General features: G+C 50.1%; 2 protein-coding genes across 2 annotated transcripts in view; one reads left to right on the top strand and one right to left on the bottom strand.

The window, feature by feature from the left end:
• Window positions 1–20,067, top strand: part of EDIL3 (EGF like repeats and discoidin domains 3) — a 1,157,741-nt gene that overhangs the window by 942,188 nt on the left and 195,486 nt on the right. The gene's annotated exons all lie outside the window — the stretch shown is intronic.
• Window positions 586–16,786, bottom strand: LOC138657496 (piggyBac transposable element-derived protein 4-like). Its single transcript, XM_069745275.1, has 3 exons — window positions 16,687–16,786; window positions 14,825–16,609; window positions 586–676 (listed from the first exon to the last, which is right to left on the bottom strand). Exons 1-3 carry the CDS (start codon window positions 16,743–16,745, stop codon window positions 586–588), a joined length of 1,935 nt encoding a protein of 644 aa, XP_069601376.1. The 5' UTR covers window positions 16,746–16,786.

Here is a 20,067-nt window from a genome sequence, read left to right as displayed (position 1 = left end):
CACACAACACTGCAAAAAGTACTATTAAAAGACATTAAAAACAACAAGCACCAACATGCCCATGGTAGAGCTATGCCCTTGTTACCCCACACAAATGTACATAGCAGCAACTCAAAGCCTTGAACATGTTTAATACAATAACATTGATAGAAACAACTATGAAAAACATATCTCTGCTAAATCCCAAAGTGAAAGTATCTGCTGTAGCACCACAAATGTGTTGTCTATGATCCGGATCTGAGGAGAGCACAAAGTTCTTTGGGGAAATCCCAAGACCAAATAAATAGCAATCCACTATAAAACACTGCTCTAAATGAGGCTCAGCATGAGAGACATTCTCAAAGTCAGGTAGAAGCGGTACCAAAACCAATAGTGCCCAAACGTGGGTCTCAAGACGACATACTACCAGAAGACCGGTCACAGGAGTCACCTGTAAGAGAGTGGCATGTGGGCGATGAAAGCCATGCTGCAAATAAAGTAGGTGGAGGAGACAAGGGCACGGCATCAATGGAGCAGCGAGTCACAGAGGCAGGAGCCGGCTGCTATGGCTAACTCCTGTGCCCGCTGCTAAATAGAAATGAATATTCACTGCATTCCATGCCCATGGGCATAGAGGGCAATGACTATTAATTTCTCTTTAATAGCATCTTGGTATGATTTGCCCAAAACCCCGATCCTGGTATGCATCAGAAAACATAAAAAAAAAACATTACACATACCATCCCGGCGCTCACTTGCAGCATCCTGTTCTGATGCCTGCAGCTGCTTTATGCTTGCAAGTAGTGCATAGCAGGGACATCATGCACTGCTTGCAAGCTGAAGGGCAGCTGCTGTAATACTCACTGTTCTGCATGCCGGGACTGTGTGCACAGAGAGCAGTGGGTATTCATTGCTCTTCAGTAGCACGCACTGTATCAGCTGGAGCCTTCCTGCAGCTGCTGGCGGTCACATGTGCCGCTGCTTAAGAGAAGTGAATATTCACCTCTCTCACTACTCTCTGCACACACAGTCCCGGCATGCAGAGCAGTAAGACGTGACATGACGTCCCTATCATGTGCTGCTTACAAGCATAAAGCAGCTGCCGTCATCGGAACAAGATGCTGCGAGGAAGCCCCGAAAAGGTAAGTGTAATTGTTTTTTTTAATGCTTTCTGATGGGGCCATGCATACCAGGAGGCGGTTGGGTGCCAATCATAAGGATGGGGCCATCCATACCAGGAATGGGATGTGGGCGAATCATACCAGGATAGGGATGGGGCCATGCATACTAGGACGAGATGGGAGCCCTGCATACTAGGATAAGGATGGGGCCATGCATACTAGGAGGAGATGGGGACCCTGCATACCAGGATAGGGATGGGGCCATGCATACTAGGAGGAGATGGGGACCCTGCATACCAGGATAGGGATGGGGCCATGCATACTAGGATGAGATGGGGGTCCTGCATACAAGGATAGGGATGGGCCCATGCATACTAGGATGAAATGGGGGCCCTGCATACCAGGATAGGGATAGGGCCATGCATACTAGGACGAGATGGGTGCCCTGCATATCAGGACAGATATAGGGCCATACATACTAGGATAGGGATGACGGGGCTATGCATACCAGGGTAGTGATAAGGGGGCCATGTGTATCAGGTTGAGGGGACTATATATACCAGGATAGGGGATATTAAGCACAGAGTTGACTACATTTTTTGGTTTAATTTTTTCCCCTAATTTCCTCCTCTAAAACAGTCCTGGGCAAGAAGTGGCCCGTGGGCCGCATCCGGCCCACCTGATGATTTTAAATGGCTTGCCAGCTAGCTGTCACTTCTGACAAATGCCCCTGGCACTGCTTGGCCAGCCGCCAGACACTTCTGAGGAGGACCGCTGGTGGCTGGAGTGAAGGCCCCGAGCTCATACGCATCGGCCCTGTACGTCACATGCAATGTGAACAGCAGAGCCGGGTTGATCACCTGTTTATCGGTTGTGGCGGCCATCTTCCCGAGGCCGTGCGTGTGCAGATGGAGTGCTCTGCTTCACGGGGCTTCAGAAGATGGAGATCGCGGTGGCCATTTTCCTGAAGCCAAGATCTAAATCTGCAAACTCGGCTTCAGGAAAATGGCCGCCACGATCTCCATCTGCGCGCGGCCTCCCGCGGCCATTTTCCTGAAGCCCTGTGAAGCAGAGCACTCCATCTGCGTACGCGCGGCCTCGGGAAGATGGCCGCTGCCACCGATATTCAACCCAGCTCTGCTGCTCACATTGCATTCCGGGCCGTTTTGTCACCTCACCGGTGGAAGGTACCCTGCGCACGCCATACCGCACCTCTGCCGTCGCCACACCACTGCTGAAACCCCCCCATGGACACCAGGCCGTGGCGTGGCCCACCTAAGCAGGAAGGGACCCTGCTCAGGTGCACGCCACACCGCATCACCCCACCTCTGCCGACACTATGCCTCCTGTGACCCTGCTCTGCCATCGCCAGCCCTCAGGTAAGATACTGTAAATTCGGACAATAAGACAGACCCCCATCTTATAAAAAATCTTTTTTTCTGCAATTTTCACCCCAAATTTGGGATGTGTCTTATAGTTCGAAAAATATTGTAATTATATTAGTCCGGCCCTCTAAAACCATCCCAATTTCTCATGCGGCCCCATGGCAAAATGAATTGCCCACCCCTGCTTTAAAACCTAGGTGCGTCATATGGTCGGCACGTCTTATAGTCCAAAAAATATGGTAAATTTTTTATTTCCCTCTGCAGCATTAGGAGTCTAACATGAAAATGTGATGAAAAGTCCTCTTTAAACTATTAGAAAAATGAGTGCAGACAACATAGTCTGTCACCTATTGAAAGACAGATGTGAGACAAACCAATAGTTAGGACAATTTCCACCATGTTTTTCAGAATGCATGCCAAAGACTAAACTGGTAAGTTTTGAGGCTCATAATTACTTGTAGATTGTTAGTAATAAAGGGGTTGTATTATAATGATCACAGGGCATACATGTGCATATACTTACAACAAACCGCCATAAAATACCAACAGATTAAATGAATAACATTGATTTTCTTTCCATGTTTGCACCACTGAAGCGGTAAGTTTTCTTTACATCAAATCTCTACATAAAGTTACCATCTTTGTTGGGAGACAAACATCTATACAGCCAAACCACTACTTTCATGTGTAAAATTGTTCTGTCAGGTTCCCTAATGTCTTCATTCTAGATACCACAAGACAACTTTAGAGGTCTCTAAATTCCATACCTTGATGGATCAGAGTTACTTTAGAGGCACGAGAGGGACCTACAAATTGGTTGGCAGGTGATTTTCATGTTGCGGCTGATCGTTGTATACTGAAAAATTTAATTACATGCCTGTGTATTGATTTGTGCAGGCAAACTAATATTTATTTAATATCAAAAATCAATTTTAAGAGGGGTAGCTGAAGAAATAAAAAGCAAACATCTTTAGGGCTGTCGTATTGATTGATATTTCCTTTTCATCTTTTCCAAGAATATGTAATACATCAAAATCAATGATTACAACCATAGATTCATTTCTGCTCGGTTTTATTGAGAACTCCTAATGGGACTGGAAATAAATGCAGAGTAAGCTGGAAATGTCATTACATCATTTTTTTTAATATTTTTAGCTGTATCGGTGTAGCTCCAAAGTCATAACTCAATGGATTTCTCCAATTCTATTTCCAGATATGTGCTTCAAACATAAATTCTTTCATATTCTAGAAGCTATTTCAATCTTGAAAGGACTTGGTAAACATTAGAAATTGATTTCCTGGAAATATTATCACTCTAGTTTTTGTCCACTTTAGAGCATTTAGTGATTTTTAAAACAATGGGAGAGGCATATAATGGTTCATTACTGAAGAGATTCAGACTACTGAAGAATAGTGATGAGCAAATATACTCGTTACTCGAGATTTCTCGAGCACGCTCTGGTGTCCTCCGAGTATTTTTTAGTGCTCGGAGATTGTTTTCATCACCGCAGCTGAATGATTTACATCTGTTAGCCAGCATAAATACATGTGGGGGTTGCCTGGTTGCTAGGGAATCCCCACATTTAATCAAGCTGGCTAACAGATGTAAATCATTCAGCTGCGGCAAGAAAAACTAAATCTTCGAGCACTAAAAAATACTCGGAGGACGCCCGAGCATGCTCGAGAAATCTCAAGTAACGAGTATATTCGCTTATCACTACTGAAGAATGCTAAAGAAAGTGTTATTCCACAATGGCAATATTTTTTCCAAAGCATAGTATTTGCATGATTATTGCTAATTAGTGTTGAGCGATACCTTCCGATATCGGAAAGTATCGGTATCGGATAGGATCGTCCGATATTCAAAAAATATCGGATATCGCCGATACCGATACCCGATCCCAATGCAAGTCAATGGGACCAAAATATCGGAATTAAAATAAACCCTTTCTTGCCTTGTAGGTTCATTCTACATGAAGGAAAACAACTAAGAATAATGTAGGATGTATTGTGGGAGGTGGCGGAGACATTAAAGGCAATGAGGTTTAGCCCAATCAAATAGAATAGCATGTTTTTGTTTTTTTTTAAGACGTTCGGAGTGAAAAAGATATTGAGTATGTAAATTTTTTTTAATTTTGTCAGATATTGATGTTTCACTATTCCACGCCCTTCCCCTTCTTTTTTTTTCTTTTTTTTTTTTACTTTTCCCACACTTTCATCTTCATCATCATCAGCATCTTTGACATCAACTTTTTCTTCACCTTATTCATCTTCTTCTTCATCTTCTACCTATTTTTTTTTTTATTACATTCTTCATATTCATTTTATTCAACTATTATTATTCTTCATATTCTACATATTCTTTTTATTCCACTGTTATTATTCTTCCTATTCTACTTCTTCATCATATTCTCATTTGTGACAGGCATTCCCGTTCTGCCAGTCACAAAAGTTACATTTGTCCGCGTTCAGTTTGGCCTGCAGCATCAGGCTTTATCCAGGGGCACCACGAGGAGGAACGGACTCACCCCCATACACTGCTTAGTCTTCTTCTGCATATAATTTAGATAATATCTTTTGCTCTGATATTAAGTCTTATGCTTAATGTTCTTCTGCTCTTTGTTCTGCAGCCTCTTGTTCTTCTGCTTCTCGGCCTTCCATGTCGTCGTCTCCAGGGTCGTCGTCTCCAGTGTCGTCATCTCCGCCGTCGTCGTCTCAGCCGTCGTCGTCTCCGCCGTCATCGTCGTCGTCATCGGGGTGGTCTTCCGGGTCGTCGTCGTCGTCATCGGGGTGGTCTTCCGGGTCGTCGACTTTAGGGTCTTCAACTTGGAAATGTAGCAGAAGGTACAAGAAGGCTGAGAAAATGCCAAGAACCAGCTGATGGAACTGGAACTCGGATGGCTACCCGAAGGTTCAAGAGCCTATGGAACTACCGAGGACCAGCTGACGTTACTGGAACCCGGTTACTAAGCAGGAGGTACCCGTGCTAAAAAGCACTACCAAGGACCGCCTGACGTTGGCGGAACTCGGATACCCAGAAGGAGGCACCTAAGCCAAAGGCTCTGCCCGGAACCAGCTGACGTTACTGGAACCAGGATGGGGAGCAGAAGGTACAAGAGCAAAAGACACTGCCGAGAACCAGCTGACGGTACTGGAACCCGGTTACTAAGCAGGAGGTACCCGTGCCCGAAAGCACTACCAAGGACCACCTGACGTTGGTGGAACTTGGATACCCAGAAGGAGGCACCTAAACCAAAGGCTCTGCCCGGAACCAGCTGACGGTACTGGAACCAGGATGGGGAGCAGAAGGTACAAGAGCAAAAGACACTGCCGAGAACCAGATGACGGTGCTGGAACCAGGTGGTGGACCTGAAGGTCCACAGGAGAGGAGAGAACAGCTAGGCCGCGAGGCAGCCGCAGTTACCGAACCCCAACAGTCCTACAGGGGGAGCTGGGCCTTCTGGCACTACAGAACCAGCCTTGACTACCAGTTCACGCAGCCCACATAGGAAGCTCCTAAACTGGAGGCACCCTGGAGTTGGCTAACCCGACCGCACCACGACGGGGCAAGCATAGGCGTCTCAGTGAGCTTGACACAACCCGGAAACAGCTGGCGGTGCTGAAACCAGGCTTGGCACGAGGGAGTACCTGTGTCAAGAACACTGCCGAGAACCAGCTGGCGGTGCTGGAACCCAGATGCGTTGCCCCAGTGTGCAAGAGCCAATGGCACGACCGAGGACCAGCTGGCGGTGCTGGAACCCGGTTACTAAGCTGTAGGTGCCCGCGCTTAAAAGCACTACCAAGGACCGCCTGATGTTGGCGGAACTCGGATACCCAGGAGGAGGCACCTAAGCCAAAGGCTCGGCCCGGAACCAGCTGACGGTGCTGGAACCAGGTGGTGGACCCCAAGGCCCACAGGAGAGGAGAGAACAGCTAGGCCGCGAGGCAGCCGCAGTTACCGAACCCCAACAGTCCTACAGGGGGAGCTGGGCCTACTGGCACTACAGAACCAGCCTTGACTACCAGTTCACGCAGCCCACAAATTGGAAGCTCCTAAACTGGAGGCACCCTGGAGTTGGCTAACCCGACCGCACCACGACGGGGCAAGCATAGGCGTCTCAGTGAGCTTGACACAACCCGGAAACAGCTGGCGGTGCTGAAACCAGGCTTGGCACGAGGGAGTACCTGTGTCAAGAACACTGCCGAGAACCAGCTGGCGGTGCTGGAACCCAGATGCGTTGCCCCAGTGTGCAAGAGCCAATGGCACGACCGAGGACCAGCTGGCGGTGCTGGAACCCGGTTACTAAGCTGTAGGTGCCCGCGCTTAAAAGCACTACCAAGGACCGCCTGACGTTGGCGGAACTCGGATACCCAGGAGGAGGCACCTAAGCCAAAGGCTCGGCCCGGAACCAGCTGACGGTGCTGGAACCAGGTGGTGGACCCCAAGGCCCACAGGAGAGGAGAGAACAGCTAGGCCGCGAGGCAGCCGCAGTTACCGAACCCCAACAGTCCTACAGGGGGAGCTGGGCCTACTGGCACTACAGAACCAGCCTTGACTACCAGTTCACGCAGCCCACATAGGAAGCTCCTAAACTGGAGGCACCCTGGAGTTGGCTAACCCGACCGCACCACGACGGGGCAAGCATAGGCGTCTCAGTGAGCTTGACACAACCCGGAAACAGCTGACGGTGCTGAAACCAGGCTTGGCACGAGGGAGTACCTGTGACAAGAACACTGCCGAGAACCAGCTGGCGGTGCTGGAACCCAGATGCGTTGCCCCAGTGTGCAAGAGCCAATGGCACGACCGAGGACCAGCTGGCGGTGCTGGAACCCGGTTACTAAGCTGTAGGTGCCCGCGCTTAAAAGCACTACCAAGGACCGCCTGACGTTGGCGGAACTCGGATACCCAGGAGGAGGCACCTAAGCCAAAGGCTCGGCCCGGAACCAGCTGACGGTGCTGGAACCAGGTGGTGGACCCCAAGGCCCACAGGAGAGGAGAGAACAGCTAGGCCGCGAGGCAGCTGCAGTTACCGAACCCCAACAGTCCTACAGGGGGAGCTGGGCCTACTGGCACTACAGAACCAGCCTTGACTACCAGTTCACGCAGCCCACATAGGAAGCTCCTAAACTGGAGGCACCCTGGAGTTGGCTAACCCGACCGCACCACGACGGGGCAAGCATAGGCGTCTCAGTGAGCTTGACACAACCCGGAAACAGCTGACGGTGCTGAAACCAGGCTTGGCACGAGGGAGTACCTGTGACAAGAACACTGCCAAGAACCAGCTGGCGGTGCTGGAACCCAGATGCGTTGCCCCAGTGTGCAATAGCCAATGGCACGACCGAGGACCAGCTGGCGGTGCTGGAACCTGGTTACTAAGCTGTAGGTGCCCGCGCTTAAAAGCACTACCAAGGACCGCCTGATGTTGGCGGAACTCGGATACCCAGGAGGAGGCACCTAAGCCAAAGGCTCGGCCCGGAACCAGCTGACGGTGCTGGAACCAGGTGGTGGACCCCAAGGCCCACAGGAGAGGAGAGAACAGCTAGGCCGCGAGGCAGCCGCAGTTACCGAACCCCAACAGTCCTACAGGGGGAGCTGGGCCTACTGGCACTACAGAACCAGCCTTGACTACCAGTTCACGCAGCCCACATAGGAAGCTCCTAAACTGGAGGCACCCTGGAGTTGGCTAACCCGACCGCACCACGACGGGGCAAGCATAGGCGTCTCAGTGAGCTTGACACAACCCGGAAACAGCTGACGGTGCTGAAACCAGGCTTGGCACGAGGGAGTACCTGTGACAAGAACACTGCCAAGAACCAGCTGGCGGTGCTGGAACCCAGATGCGTTGCCCCAGTGTGCAATAGCCAATGGCACGACCGAGGACCAGCTGGCGGTGCTGGAACCCGGTTACTAAGCTGTAGGTGCCCGCTCTTAAAAGCACTACCAAGGACCGCCTGACGTTGGCGGAACTCGGATACCCAGGAGGAGGCACCTAAGCCAAAGGCTCGGCCCGGAACCAGCTGACGGTGCTGGAACCAGGTGGTGGACCCCAAGGCCCACAGGAGAGGAGAGAACAGCTAGGCCGCGAGGCAGCCGCAGTTACCGAACCCCAACAGTCCTACAGGGGGAGCTGGGCCTACTGGCACTACAGAACCAGCCTTGACTACCAGTTCACGCAGCCCACATAGGAAGCTCCTAAACTGGAGGCACCCTGGAGTTGGCTAACCCGACCGCACCACGACGGGGCAAGCATAGGCGTCTCAGTGAGCTTGACACAACCCGGAAACAGCTGGCGGTGCTGAAACCAGGCTTGGCACGAGGGAGTACCTGTGTCAAGAACACTGCCGAGAACCAGCTGGCGGTGCTGGAACCCAGATGCGTTGCCCCAGTGTGCAAGAGCCAATGGCACGACCGAGGACCAGCTGGCGGTGCTGGAACCCGGTTACTAAGCTGTAGGTGCCCGCGCTTAAAAGCACTACCAAGGACCGCCTGACGTTGGCGGAACTCGGATACCCAGGAGGAGGCACCTAAGCCAAAGGCTCGGCCTGGAACCAGCTGACGGTGCTGGAACCAGGTGGTGGACCTGAAGGTCCACAGGAGAGGAGAGAACAGCTAGGCCGCGAGGCAGCCGCAGTTACCAAACCCCAACAGTCCTACAGGGGGAGCTGGGCCTACTGGCACTACAGAACCAGCCTTGACTACCAGTTCACGCAGCCCACATAGGAAGCTCCTAAACTGGAGGCACCCTGGAGTTGGCTAACCCGACCGCACCACGACGGGGCAAGCATAGGCGTCTCAGTGAGCTTGACACAACCCGGAAACAGCTGGCGGTGCTGAAACCAGGCTTGGCACGAGGGAGTACCTGTGTCAAGAACACTGCCGAGAACCAGCTGGCGGTGCTGGAACCCAGATGCGTTGCCCCAGTGTGCAAGAGCCAATGGCACGACCGAGGACCAGCTGGCGGTGCTGGAACCCGGTTACTAAGCTGTAGGTGCCCGCGCTTAAAAGCACTACCAAGGACCGCCTGACGTTGGCGGAACTCGGATACCCAGGAGGAGGCACCTAAGCCAAAGGCTCGGCCTGGAACCAGCTGACGGTGCTGGAACCAGGTGGTGGACCTGAAGGTCCACAGGAGAGGAGAGAACAGCTAGGCCGCGAGGCAGCCGCAGTTACCAAACCCCAACAGTCCTACAGGGGGAGCTGGGCCTACTGGCACTACAGAACCAGCCTTGACTACCAGTTCACGCAGCCCACATAGGAAGCTCCTAAACTGGAGGCACCCTGGAGTTGGCTAACCCGACCGCACCACGACGGGGCAAGCATAGGCGTCTCAGTGAGCTTGACACAACCCGGAAACAGCTGACGGTGCTGAAACCAGGCTTGGCACGAGGGAGTACCTGTGACAAGAACACTGCCGAGAACCAGCTGGCGGTGCTGGAACCCAGATGCGTTGCCTATTAAAGATTGTCTTCCTAGAGCCCCAACTAGCGGTGTTGGAGCTAAGGGTAAGCAGGGGGAGCAGAGTGTAGGCCGAAGCCTGCACTGGAGGCAGCTTTGTGTCTGCGTTGCGTTTGCAGGACACTTTGCCGGCTACACAGTGGGGGAACAGCTGGCGTTGCTGAACCCCACTAACACAATGGCGTGTGTTTTTCTCTGTGCAGCTAGCACTTGCGGTCAAAAACTAGCGATGTTAGAGCCCGTGTTGAAGCAGGAGGAGGAGTAGAGGAGCAGAGTGTAGGCCGAAGCCTATTTGAACCAATTTCAAAGGAAACCTTTAACCCCCCATCAGGTGTTACAAAGTACAAGAGACACACCTTGTGCAGTATTAATGCTGCACAAGTGAAAGGTTGCTCTATTAATTTGTCTACTTGCACACGCTGAATGAAAGGCGTACACAATTTAGCCCATTCTACAGTCAAACTGTAGTGGATGCGTGACTTGGCTTTTTAAGGAGACGCAGCACAGGTGTCCCAAATAACGCCTTGGTGCTTGGCGCAGTTTCCTGAGCGTTGTTATTTGCTGTACAGGAGTCTGCGCTCTTGTGTTATCCCTTGGCAATGCCCTGTTAGAGCTGCCCGTCTTATGACCTCATTTCATGTTGGCCGGTGCGGTTAACGATGGCCATAAATCCCAGACCCACAGTGCCTTTTCATAAAGTCACATTGCGGTGCTGTGATTCGTGGCCGTGAGCAGTAAATATTTTGGCCGCTCACACACGTCCTTACACCTGCTTCAGACTGGGCGGCCTCTGCTGATACCTTCTCGCATGCCGCGGCCATGAGGCTGCACAGTCTGAAGAAGGCGGAAGGAGATGAGTTAAGACAGGTGAAGATATGCACTGCTCGTGCCCATCAATCACACCCTCGCAGTCAAAATAAGACAACGAGGAGCATTGTTTCAGGCAGGGCGGACGCACAGGCGCAACAAGCCAACCAATGATGTCAGAAGACGGGAAGCGCTACCAAGGGGGGTGCTGCGTATCATTAGAAAGGAAAGTCACACCTCAGGGACAGTGGAATGGTCTCAATGAGACACATTTTGTACGTTTTGAGTTCCACGTGGGCAAGGACAAAAAGTCAGCCACCTTGTACAAATGCAGCAGTACTGCTGTACAAGGTGGCTGTTATACATAGAAACACCTGGGGGTGGGGGGCAGGCTCCCTTCAATTTCAGTTCATGTGCCTGCGTGGCGTTTGCAGGACACGTTGCCAGCTACACAGCAGGGGAACAGCTGGTGGTGCTGAACCCCACTAACACATTGGCTGGTGTTTTTCTCTGTGCAGCTAGCATGTCCGGGCAGAGACTGGCGTTGTTTGAGCCCAGGGTCAGCAGGAGGAGGAGAGGAGCAAAGTGTAGGCCGAAGCCTGCACTGGTGGCAGCTTTTGTTCTGTTGTGCCAGCGTGGCTTGTGCTGGACACGTTGCCGACTACACAGCAGGGGAACAGCTGGCGTTGCTGAACCCCACTAACACATTGACTGGTGTTTTTCTCTGTGCAGCTAGCAGTTCCGGGCAAAAACTAGCGGTGTTATAGCCCAGGGTCAGCAGGAGGAGGAGAGGAGCAGAGTGTAGGCCGAAGCCTAGTTGAACCAATTTCAAAGGTAACCTTTAACCCCCCCTCAGGTGTTGCAAGGTACATGAGCCACACCTTGTGCAGCATTAATGCTGCACAAATAAAAGGTTGCTCTCTTCATTTTGCTCCTTGCACACGCTGAATATAACACGTACGCTATTTAGCCCATTATACTGTCAAACAGTAGTGGAGGCGTGACTTTTCTTTTGAAGAAGACGCAGCACAGGTGTCAAAATTTACACCTAGGTGCTGTGCGCAGATTCCTTACCGTTGTTATTTGCAGTACAGGAAACTGCGCTCTTGTGTTATCCCTTGGCAATACCCTGTTAGTGCAGGCCGTCTCATGACCTCATTTCATGTTGGCCGGTGCGGTTAACGATGGCCATAAATCCCAGACCCACAGTGGCTTTTCCTAAAGTCACACTGCGGTGCTGGGATTCGTGGCCTTGTGCAGTAAATATGTTCGCCGCTCACACATGTCCTTACACCTGCTTCAGACTGGGCGGCCTCAGCTGATCCCTTATCGCATGCCGCGGCCATGAGGCCGCACAGTCAGAAGAAGGCGGAAGGAAGGGAGTGAAGACAGGGGAACATATGCACTGCTCGTGCCCATCAATCACACCCTCGCAGTCAAAATATATGAGACAACGGGGGGCGTTGTGTCGGGCAGGGGGGACGCACAGGCACAGCCAGCCAACCAATGATGTCAGGAGACGGGCAGCGCTAACAATGGGGGTGCTGCGTGTCATTAAAAAGGAAAGTCACACCTCAGGGACATTGTAATGGTCTGTAATGAGACACATTTTGTACTTGTTGAGTTCCACGTGTGCAAGGAGAAAAAGTCAGCCACCTTGTACAAATGCAGCAGTACTGCTGTACAAGGTGGCTGTTATACATAGAAACACCTGGGGGGGTGGGGGGCAGGCTCCCTTCAATTTCAGTTCATGTGCCTGCGTGGCGTTTGCAGGACACGTTGCCAGCTACACAGCAGGGGAACAGCTGGCGGTGCTGAACCCCACTAACACATTGGCTGGTGTTTTTCTCTGTGCAGCTAGCATGTCCGGGCAGAAACTGGCGTTGTTTGAGCCCAGGGTCAGCAGGAGGAGGAGAGGAGCAGAGTGTAGGCCGAAGCCTAGTTGAACCAATTTCAAAGGTTACCTTTAACCCCCCCTCAGGTGTTGCAAGGTACAAGAGCCACACCTTGAACAGCATTAATGATGCACAAGTCAAAGGTTGCTCTATTTAATTTTGCTCCTTGCACACGCTGAATAAAACACGTACACTATTTAGCCCATTATACTGTCAAACAGTAGTGGAGGCGTGACTACTAGTCTTTTTAAGGAGATGCAGCACAGGTGTCAAAATTTACACCTAGCTGCTGTGCGCAGATTCCTGAGCGTTGTTATTTGCTGTACAGGAGTCTGCGCTATTGGGATCCCTTGGCCATGCGCTGTGAGCGCTTCCTGTCTTCTGACCTCATTTAATGTCGGCCGTTACGGTTAGCGATGGACATGAATCCCAGACCCACAGTGTGTTTTCAAAAAATCACACTGCGTGGCTGGGATTCGTGGCCTTGTTCAGTAAATATGTTTGACGCTCACACATGTCCTTACACCTGCTTCAGACTGGGCGGCCTCATCTGATCCCTTATCGCCTGCCGCGGCCATGAGGACACCCAGTCTGAAGAAGGCGGAAGGAGATGAGTGAACACAGGCAAACATATGCACTGCACATGCCCATCAATCACACCCTCGCTGTTCAAAAAAATAAGACACCGAGGGGCGTTGTTTCGAGCAGGGCAGACGCACAGGCGCAGCCAGCTAACCAATGATGTCAAAAGACGGGCAGCGCTAACAAGGGTGGTGCTGCGTATCATTAGAAAGGAAAGTCACACCTCAGGGACAGTGGAATGGTCTCAATGAGACACATTTTGTACGTGTTGAGTTCCACGTGGGCAAGGAGAAAAAGTCAGCCACCTTGTACAAATGCAGCAGTACTGCTGTACAAGGTGGCTGTTTTACATAGAAACACCTGGGGGTGGGGGGCAGGCTCCCTTCAATTTCAGTTCATGTGCCTGCGTGGCATTTGCAGGTCACGTTGCAAGCTACACAGCAGGGGAACAGCTGGCGGTGCTGAACCCCACTGACACATTGACTGGTGGTTTTCCCTGTGCAGCTCGCATGTCCGGGCAAAAACTGGCGGTGTTAGAGCCCAGGGTCAGCAGGAGGAGGAGAGGAGCAATGTGTAGGCCGAAGCCTGCACTGGTGGCAGCTTTTGGTCAGTTGTGCCAGCGTGGCTTGTGCTGGACACGATGCCGGCTACACAGCGGGGGAACAGCTGGCGGTGCTGAACCCCACTAACACATTGGCTGGTGTTTTTCTCTGTGCAGCTAGCACTTCCGGGCAGAAACTGGCGGTGTTTGAGCCCAGGGTCAGCAGGAGGAGGAGAGGAGCAGAGTGTAGGCCGAAGCCTGCACTGGTGGCAGCTTTTGGTCAGTTGTGCCAGCGTGGCTTGTGCTGGACACGATGCCGACTACACAGCAGGGGAACAGCTGGCGGTGCTGAACCTCACTAACACATTGACTGGTGTTTTTCTCTGTGCAGCTAGCAGTTCCGGGCAAAAACTAGCGGTGTTTGAGCCCAGGGTCAGCAGGAGAGGAGCAGAGTGTAGGCCGAAGCCTAGTTGAACCAATTTCAAAGGTTACCTTTAACCCCCCTCAGGTGTTGCAAGGTACAAGAGCCACACCTTGTGCAGCATTAATGCTGCACAAGTAAAAGGTTGCTCTATTTGTTTTGCTCCTTGCACACGCTGACTAAAACACGTACACTATTTAGCCCATTATACTGTCAAACAGTAGTGGAGGCGTGACTACTAGTCTTTTTAACCCTTATCCGGCTGAATAGGTACAATTGTAACTATTCCGTTTTAAAATTGCAATAACTTTTTTTTGAAAAGACGTAGAGGGCTGAAATTTCGTGACATCTCTACATTTTTGGTCCAGAATATATTGGCCAAATTTCAATAAAATATCTCCACCCGCTTCCGAGATAAGGGGTCGAGATCTTTTTGCATCCATAACAAGCTGCATAGGTACAAATGTACCTCATATATTTTGAATGAAGATAATGCAAGGGAAAAAGCATAAATTTTTTTTTAATGATAATGCTATTTAACTATTATAAACAAGTAAAAAACTGTTGATTTACATTATAAAAGAAAATGTAAGAAACTTTTTTTTATTGATTTTCTTTGCAAGTAATGCATGTTGGCTTTGCTACAGAGTGTTCATCGCAAATGGGTTTCACACAAACCACACAAGACTTTCTAGTCTTGCGTTGTTTTCGCCTCAGGTCTCTGCAGACATAGCAACTACCAACAACAGGGGAGGGTCCACGACTACCATGAGGTATTTTGGGGCCAGCTGCTGGCTGCGATGCTACCACAATGCATCGTCCAAGCACCATTTCTACTGCACCTCGAAGAAAATGGTTTCTCATTATCATTTTGTTTGTACTACGATCTTCAATTGCAATCATACACAGCTGATTTGCGAGATCTTTCAGGAACTTTCTTCGTTGATCCTTTGCCCTGAAGCTTGGATTGTGTTCTCTGTAGATGATGTAGGATGCTAACCCACTGACATCAATCATATTGTAGAAAAATGCCAAAGTCCAACGTGATGTTCGTCGTTTCACAGTGTACTCTCCCAACATTTTATCCATAACATCAACGCCACCTTTTGTTATGTTGTAGTATTTTATTATCTCTGGCTTGGCTGCTAGTGTCTCTTCAACTTCTCCCGTCATGTGCATAGATGATAGAAGCACGACTGATTTGTTCTTCTTTGGTACATATGAACAGACTGTTGCATCATGATTGTAGGCAAAATTTGTCGAGTATACAGGCCTTTCTTTGGCAGGCTGCATGTTGTTAGGTAGGAACCTTTTGTTTTTTCTCACTGTACCAACTAGTGTCATGTTCCAGGAGTTCAATACCTTAGCTAGTTCCATGGTTGTAAAGAAGTTATCGGTGGTGACATTTCTTCCAGAGCCTTTATACGAGCTCACTAGGTCCAATACTGTTCGTTCTCCAATGTTTACTTGTCGAGGACCATCAGTTGGTTTCCCAGTGTAGAGCTGACCTTGTAAAGGGTAGGCATTTGATGAGTCACAAGCCCAGAAAATCTTTATGCCATATTTAGCTGGTTTTGAAGGTATATACTGGGTAAATTTAGTATGACCTCTAAATGGAAATAATTGCTCGTCGACGGTGATACAATGATATGGCTTGTAGGCTCTCTCCAGATTACTGTTCAGCATTGTCCAGATGTCCCGTATTGGTGCAGCTTTATCTGTTTGCACACGTTCTGCACGTGTATTTTCGTTGTCAAACCTGATAAATCTGAGTATCATCTTGAAGCGGTCACGAGACATGGCTGCACGTATAAGAGGCAGAGCAGCAACATTCCACATTTCCTCCAGATTCTCTTTGTTGGCTCTGTGCACACCAGCAGCAATCAGTATGCCCAAAAATGCATGAAGTTCAGTTTCAGTAAATTGCTTGAATGTTTTTTGTGGTGGCCGTTTGGAAGAATCAGGAAAACGTTGTACCAGTTCGTTGTTGTAAGCATCACAAACTCTCTTGGCCTTTCGATTCGTTTCCCGTAATATGATGTCACACATCTCGGGAGTCATGATGGACTTGAATAGCTCTTTTGCTGTATATAGGTTGCTGATTGCTGCAGGGCCACCTCTTTGTCGTAGGACATTACGAGATTTTGTTTGTGCATTTGGCAGTGGATTACTGCACCATTGAGTTTCATCCTTAGCAGTCCAAATGTCGCCTGCACTTTGAGGCACAGAATCATCCTCAACACTTTCGTCTGATTCGTATTCATTTTCATGCTCTATGACCATTTCTTGTTCAATGTCTGAATCTTCTTCAGTAACATCCACTTGTGGTACATAGTTTTCATCATCAGATGGAACATATGGTTCATCCTCATGCTCAGAATCAGATTCTTCTAGCATTCGCATTATTTCGTCAGACGTAAATCTGTAAATATGAAAAAATGTAAAATAAATAATTTTCCGAAATACTACATTATTGGCTTTTCACAAAATTATACTAACCTGCAAACACGTTTTCTTGGATTATGGCGGAAACTAGATCCAGCATTACTATCACTCATGATGACTTGCTAGATGAATTTTGGCTTCGTATTTTGTGCTGAATATAAATAAAACATCGTAAAACAATATGTAGATACTAATTATTATCCATTTTTCGTATAAAAATTATACCTATAGTGATAAGTTTCATACAAAATATATGTAAGCCAAGTCCAGGCTGAAAGACAATTTGACTGTTCTGTCCCCACATAATGAGAATAAAGGTATAACTGGCTGTTAGATGCTGTGAGACTTTCCTACCTTCGTTTCCAAGAAATTGAAGACTTCACAAGCCTAGAAATGTGTGCTCACAGCAATGAGATGAACAGCAAAATGGCTAATGAGAGGAGGGAGGCAGGAAGACAAGTAGAAGCCACTCCCAGTTTGAATTAACTTAATTGACAGCAACATAAGTGACCAGTAACAACACTGAACAATAGATATCAGCATAACATTTGTAGCTGAATGAACTTTAGTTTCTGAAACCAAGTAAAGTCTTCCCACAGTGGAGGTATATGTGAAGGTACAATTGTACCTATGCAGCCTGTTAAGGTTGTAAAATTATGCAGCCTGACAAGGGTTAAGGAGACGCAGCACAGGTGTCAAAATTTGCACCTAGGTACTGGGCGCAGATTCCTGAGCGTTGTTATTTGCTGTACAGGAGTCTGCGCTATTGGGATCCCTTGGCCATGCGCTGTGAGCGCTTCCTGTCTTCTGACCTCATTTCATTTCGGCCGTTGCGGTTAGCGATGGACATGAATCCCAGACCCACAGTGTGTTTTCAAAAAATCACACTGCGTGGCTGGGATTCGTGGCCTTGTGCAGTAAATAGGTTTGCCGCTTACACATGTCCTTACACCTGCTCCAGACTGGGCGGCCTCAGCTGATCCCTTATCGCCTACCACGGCCAGGAGGCCACACAGTCTGAAGAAGGCGGAAGGAGATGAGTTAAGACAGGCGAACATATGCACTGCTCGTGCCCATAAACCACACCCTCGCTGACAAAATAAATATGACAACGAGGGGCGTTGTTTCTAGCAGGGCGGATGCACAGGCGCAGCCAGCTAACCATGATGACAAAAGACGGGAAACGCTACCAAGGGGGGTGCTGCGTATCATTAGAAAGGAAAGTCACACCTCAGGGACAGTGGAATGGTCTCAATGAGACACATTTTGTACGTGTTGAGTTCCACGTGGGCAAGGAGAAAAAGTCAGCCACCTTGTACAAATGCAGCAGTACTGCTGTACTAGGTGGCTGTTATACATAGAAACACCTGGGGGGGTGGGGCCAGGTTCCCTTTCATTTCAGTTCATGTGCCTGCGTGGCGTTTGCAGGTCACGTTGCCGGCTACACAGCAGGGGAACAGCTGGCGTTGCTGAACCCCACTAACACATTGGCTGGTGTTTTTCTCTGTGCAGCTAGCACTTCCGGGCAAAAACTAGCGGTGTTTGAGCCCAGGGTCAGCAGGAGGAGGAGAGGAGCAGAGTGTAGGCCGAAGCCTGCACTGGTGGCAGCTTTTGTTCTGTTGTGCCAGTGTGGCTTGTGCTGGACACGTTGCCGACTACACAGCAGGGGAACAGCTGGCGGTGCTGAACCCCACTGACACATCACCTAGTGTTTTTTCTGTGTAGACAACACTTCCAGGTGGCAACTGACAGTGTTGAAACCCAGGGAATCAAAGAGGAGCAGAGTGTAGGCCGAAGCCTGCAGTGGAGCAAGTTGAAAGGGAACCTTTAACCCCCCCCCCCCCAGGCATTTGTTGCTGAAATAGCCATCTTGTACAGCAGTAATACTGCACATGGAAAATGGTGGCTCCGAAAATTATGCTCCTTGCAAACGCTGAAGTACACACTCATATAATGTGTCCCCTCACACCGTCAAACCATCCCGGAAGTGGGACTTTCCTTTGTAATGTGACACAGCACAGCCGTCATTCCAACCCCCTTGGTGCCAGGCGCCACCTCCTCAACGTTGTTTGGTTCTGTCACGGAGCCCGCGCTGTAATGTTATCCCTTGGCCATGCACAGTTAGCGGTGCCCGTCTTCTGACATCATGTAGGTGTCAGGCTGGCAGTGCCTGTGCATCCAAGCTGCCCGAGATCCAACCTTGCAGTGTCATCTAATGTAGTCCCACTGCGGGCCAGGGATCCATGGGCATGCGCAGTGCATATCATCGCCTCTCACTCACCTCCTTCCTGCTTCTTCAGACTGTGCGGCGTCACGGCCGTGGCATGCTATTAGGGATCAGCTGACGCCGCCTAGTCTGAAGAAGCGTGAAGAAGGGGAGTGAGAGGCTAGTATATGCACTGCGCATGGCCATGGATACCAGGCCCACTGTGGGATCACATTAGACGACACTGCGAGGTGTGATTTCGGGCAGCGTGGACGCACAGGCGCAGCCAGGATGACAACAAATGATGTCAGAGGACGGGCAGCGCAAACTGTGCATGGCCAAGGGATAACATAACAGCGCAGGGTCCATGACGGAATCAAACAACGCTAAGGAGGCAGCGCACGGTGCCAAGGGGGTAGCAATGACAGCTGTGCTGCGTCACATTACAAAGGAAAGTCCCACCTCCGGGACGGTTGGACGGTGTGAGGGGACACATTACATGAGTGTGTAGTTCAGCGTTTGCAAGGAGCATGATTTCAAGAGCGACCTTTCCCTTGTGCAGTATTAGTGCTGCACACGGTGGCTCTTTCAGTAACAAACGCCTAGGGGGGGGGGGACAGGTCCCCTTACATTTTAGTTGTGCCAGCGTGGCGGTCGCATGACACGTTGCCGGATACACAGCTGGGGATCAGCTGACGTTACTGAACCCCAATAACAGAGGAGCGACTGTTGACTGTGCACACAGCACTTCCAGGCACCAACTGGCGGTGTTAGAGCCCAGGGACAGCAGGAGGAGCAGATTGGAGGTATTGCCGCACACACAGCTGGGGATCAGCTGACGTTACTGAACCCCAATAACAGAGGAGCGACTGTTGACTGTGCACACAGCACTTCCAGGCACCAACTGGCGGTGTTAGAGCCCAGGGACAGCAGGAGGAGCAGATTGGAGGTATTGCCGCACACACAGCTGGGGATCAGCTGACGTTACTGAACCCCAATAACAGAGGAGCGACTGTTGACTGTGCACACAGCACTTCCAGGCACCAACTGGCGGTGTTAGAGCCCAGGGACAGCAGGAGGAGCAGAGGAACAGAGTGTAGGCCGAAGCCTGATTGGAGCAAGTTGAAAGGAAACCTTTAACCCCCCCCCCAAGACGTTTGTAGCTGAAAGAGCCATCTTGTGCAGCACTAAGGATGCAAAAGGAAAAGGTTGCTCTTTTAATTATGCTC

Source organism: Ranitomeya imitator, chromosome 1 (assembly GCF_032444005.1).
Source record: "Ranitomeya imitator isolate aRanImi1 chromosome 1, aRanImi1.pri, whole genome shotgun sequence".
Classification (NCBI taxonomy): domain Eukaryota; kingdom Metazoa; phylum Chordata; class Amphibia; order Anura; family Dendrobatidae; genus Ranitomeya; species Ranitomeya imitator.
Note: the sequence above shows the minus strand (reverse complement) of the source record. Positions and strands in the feature narration are given on the sequence as shown.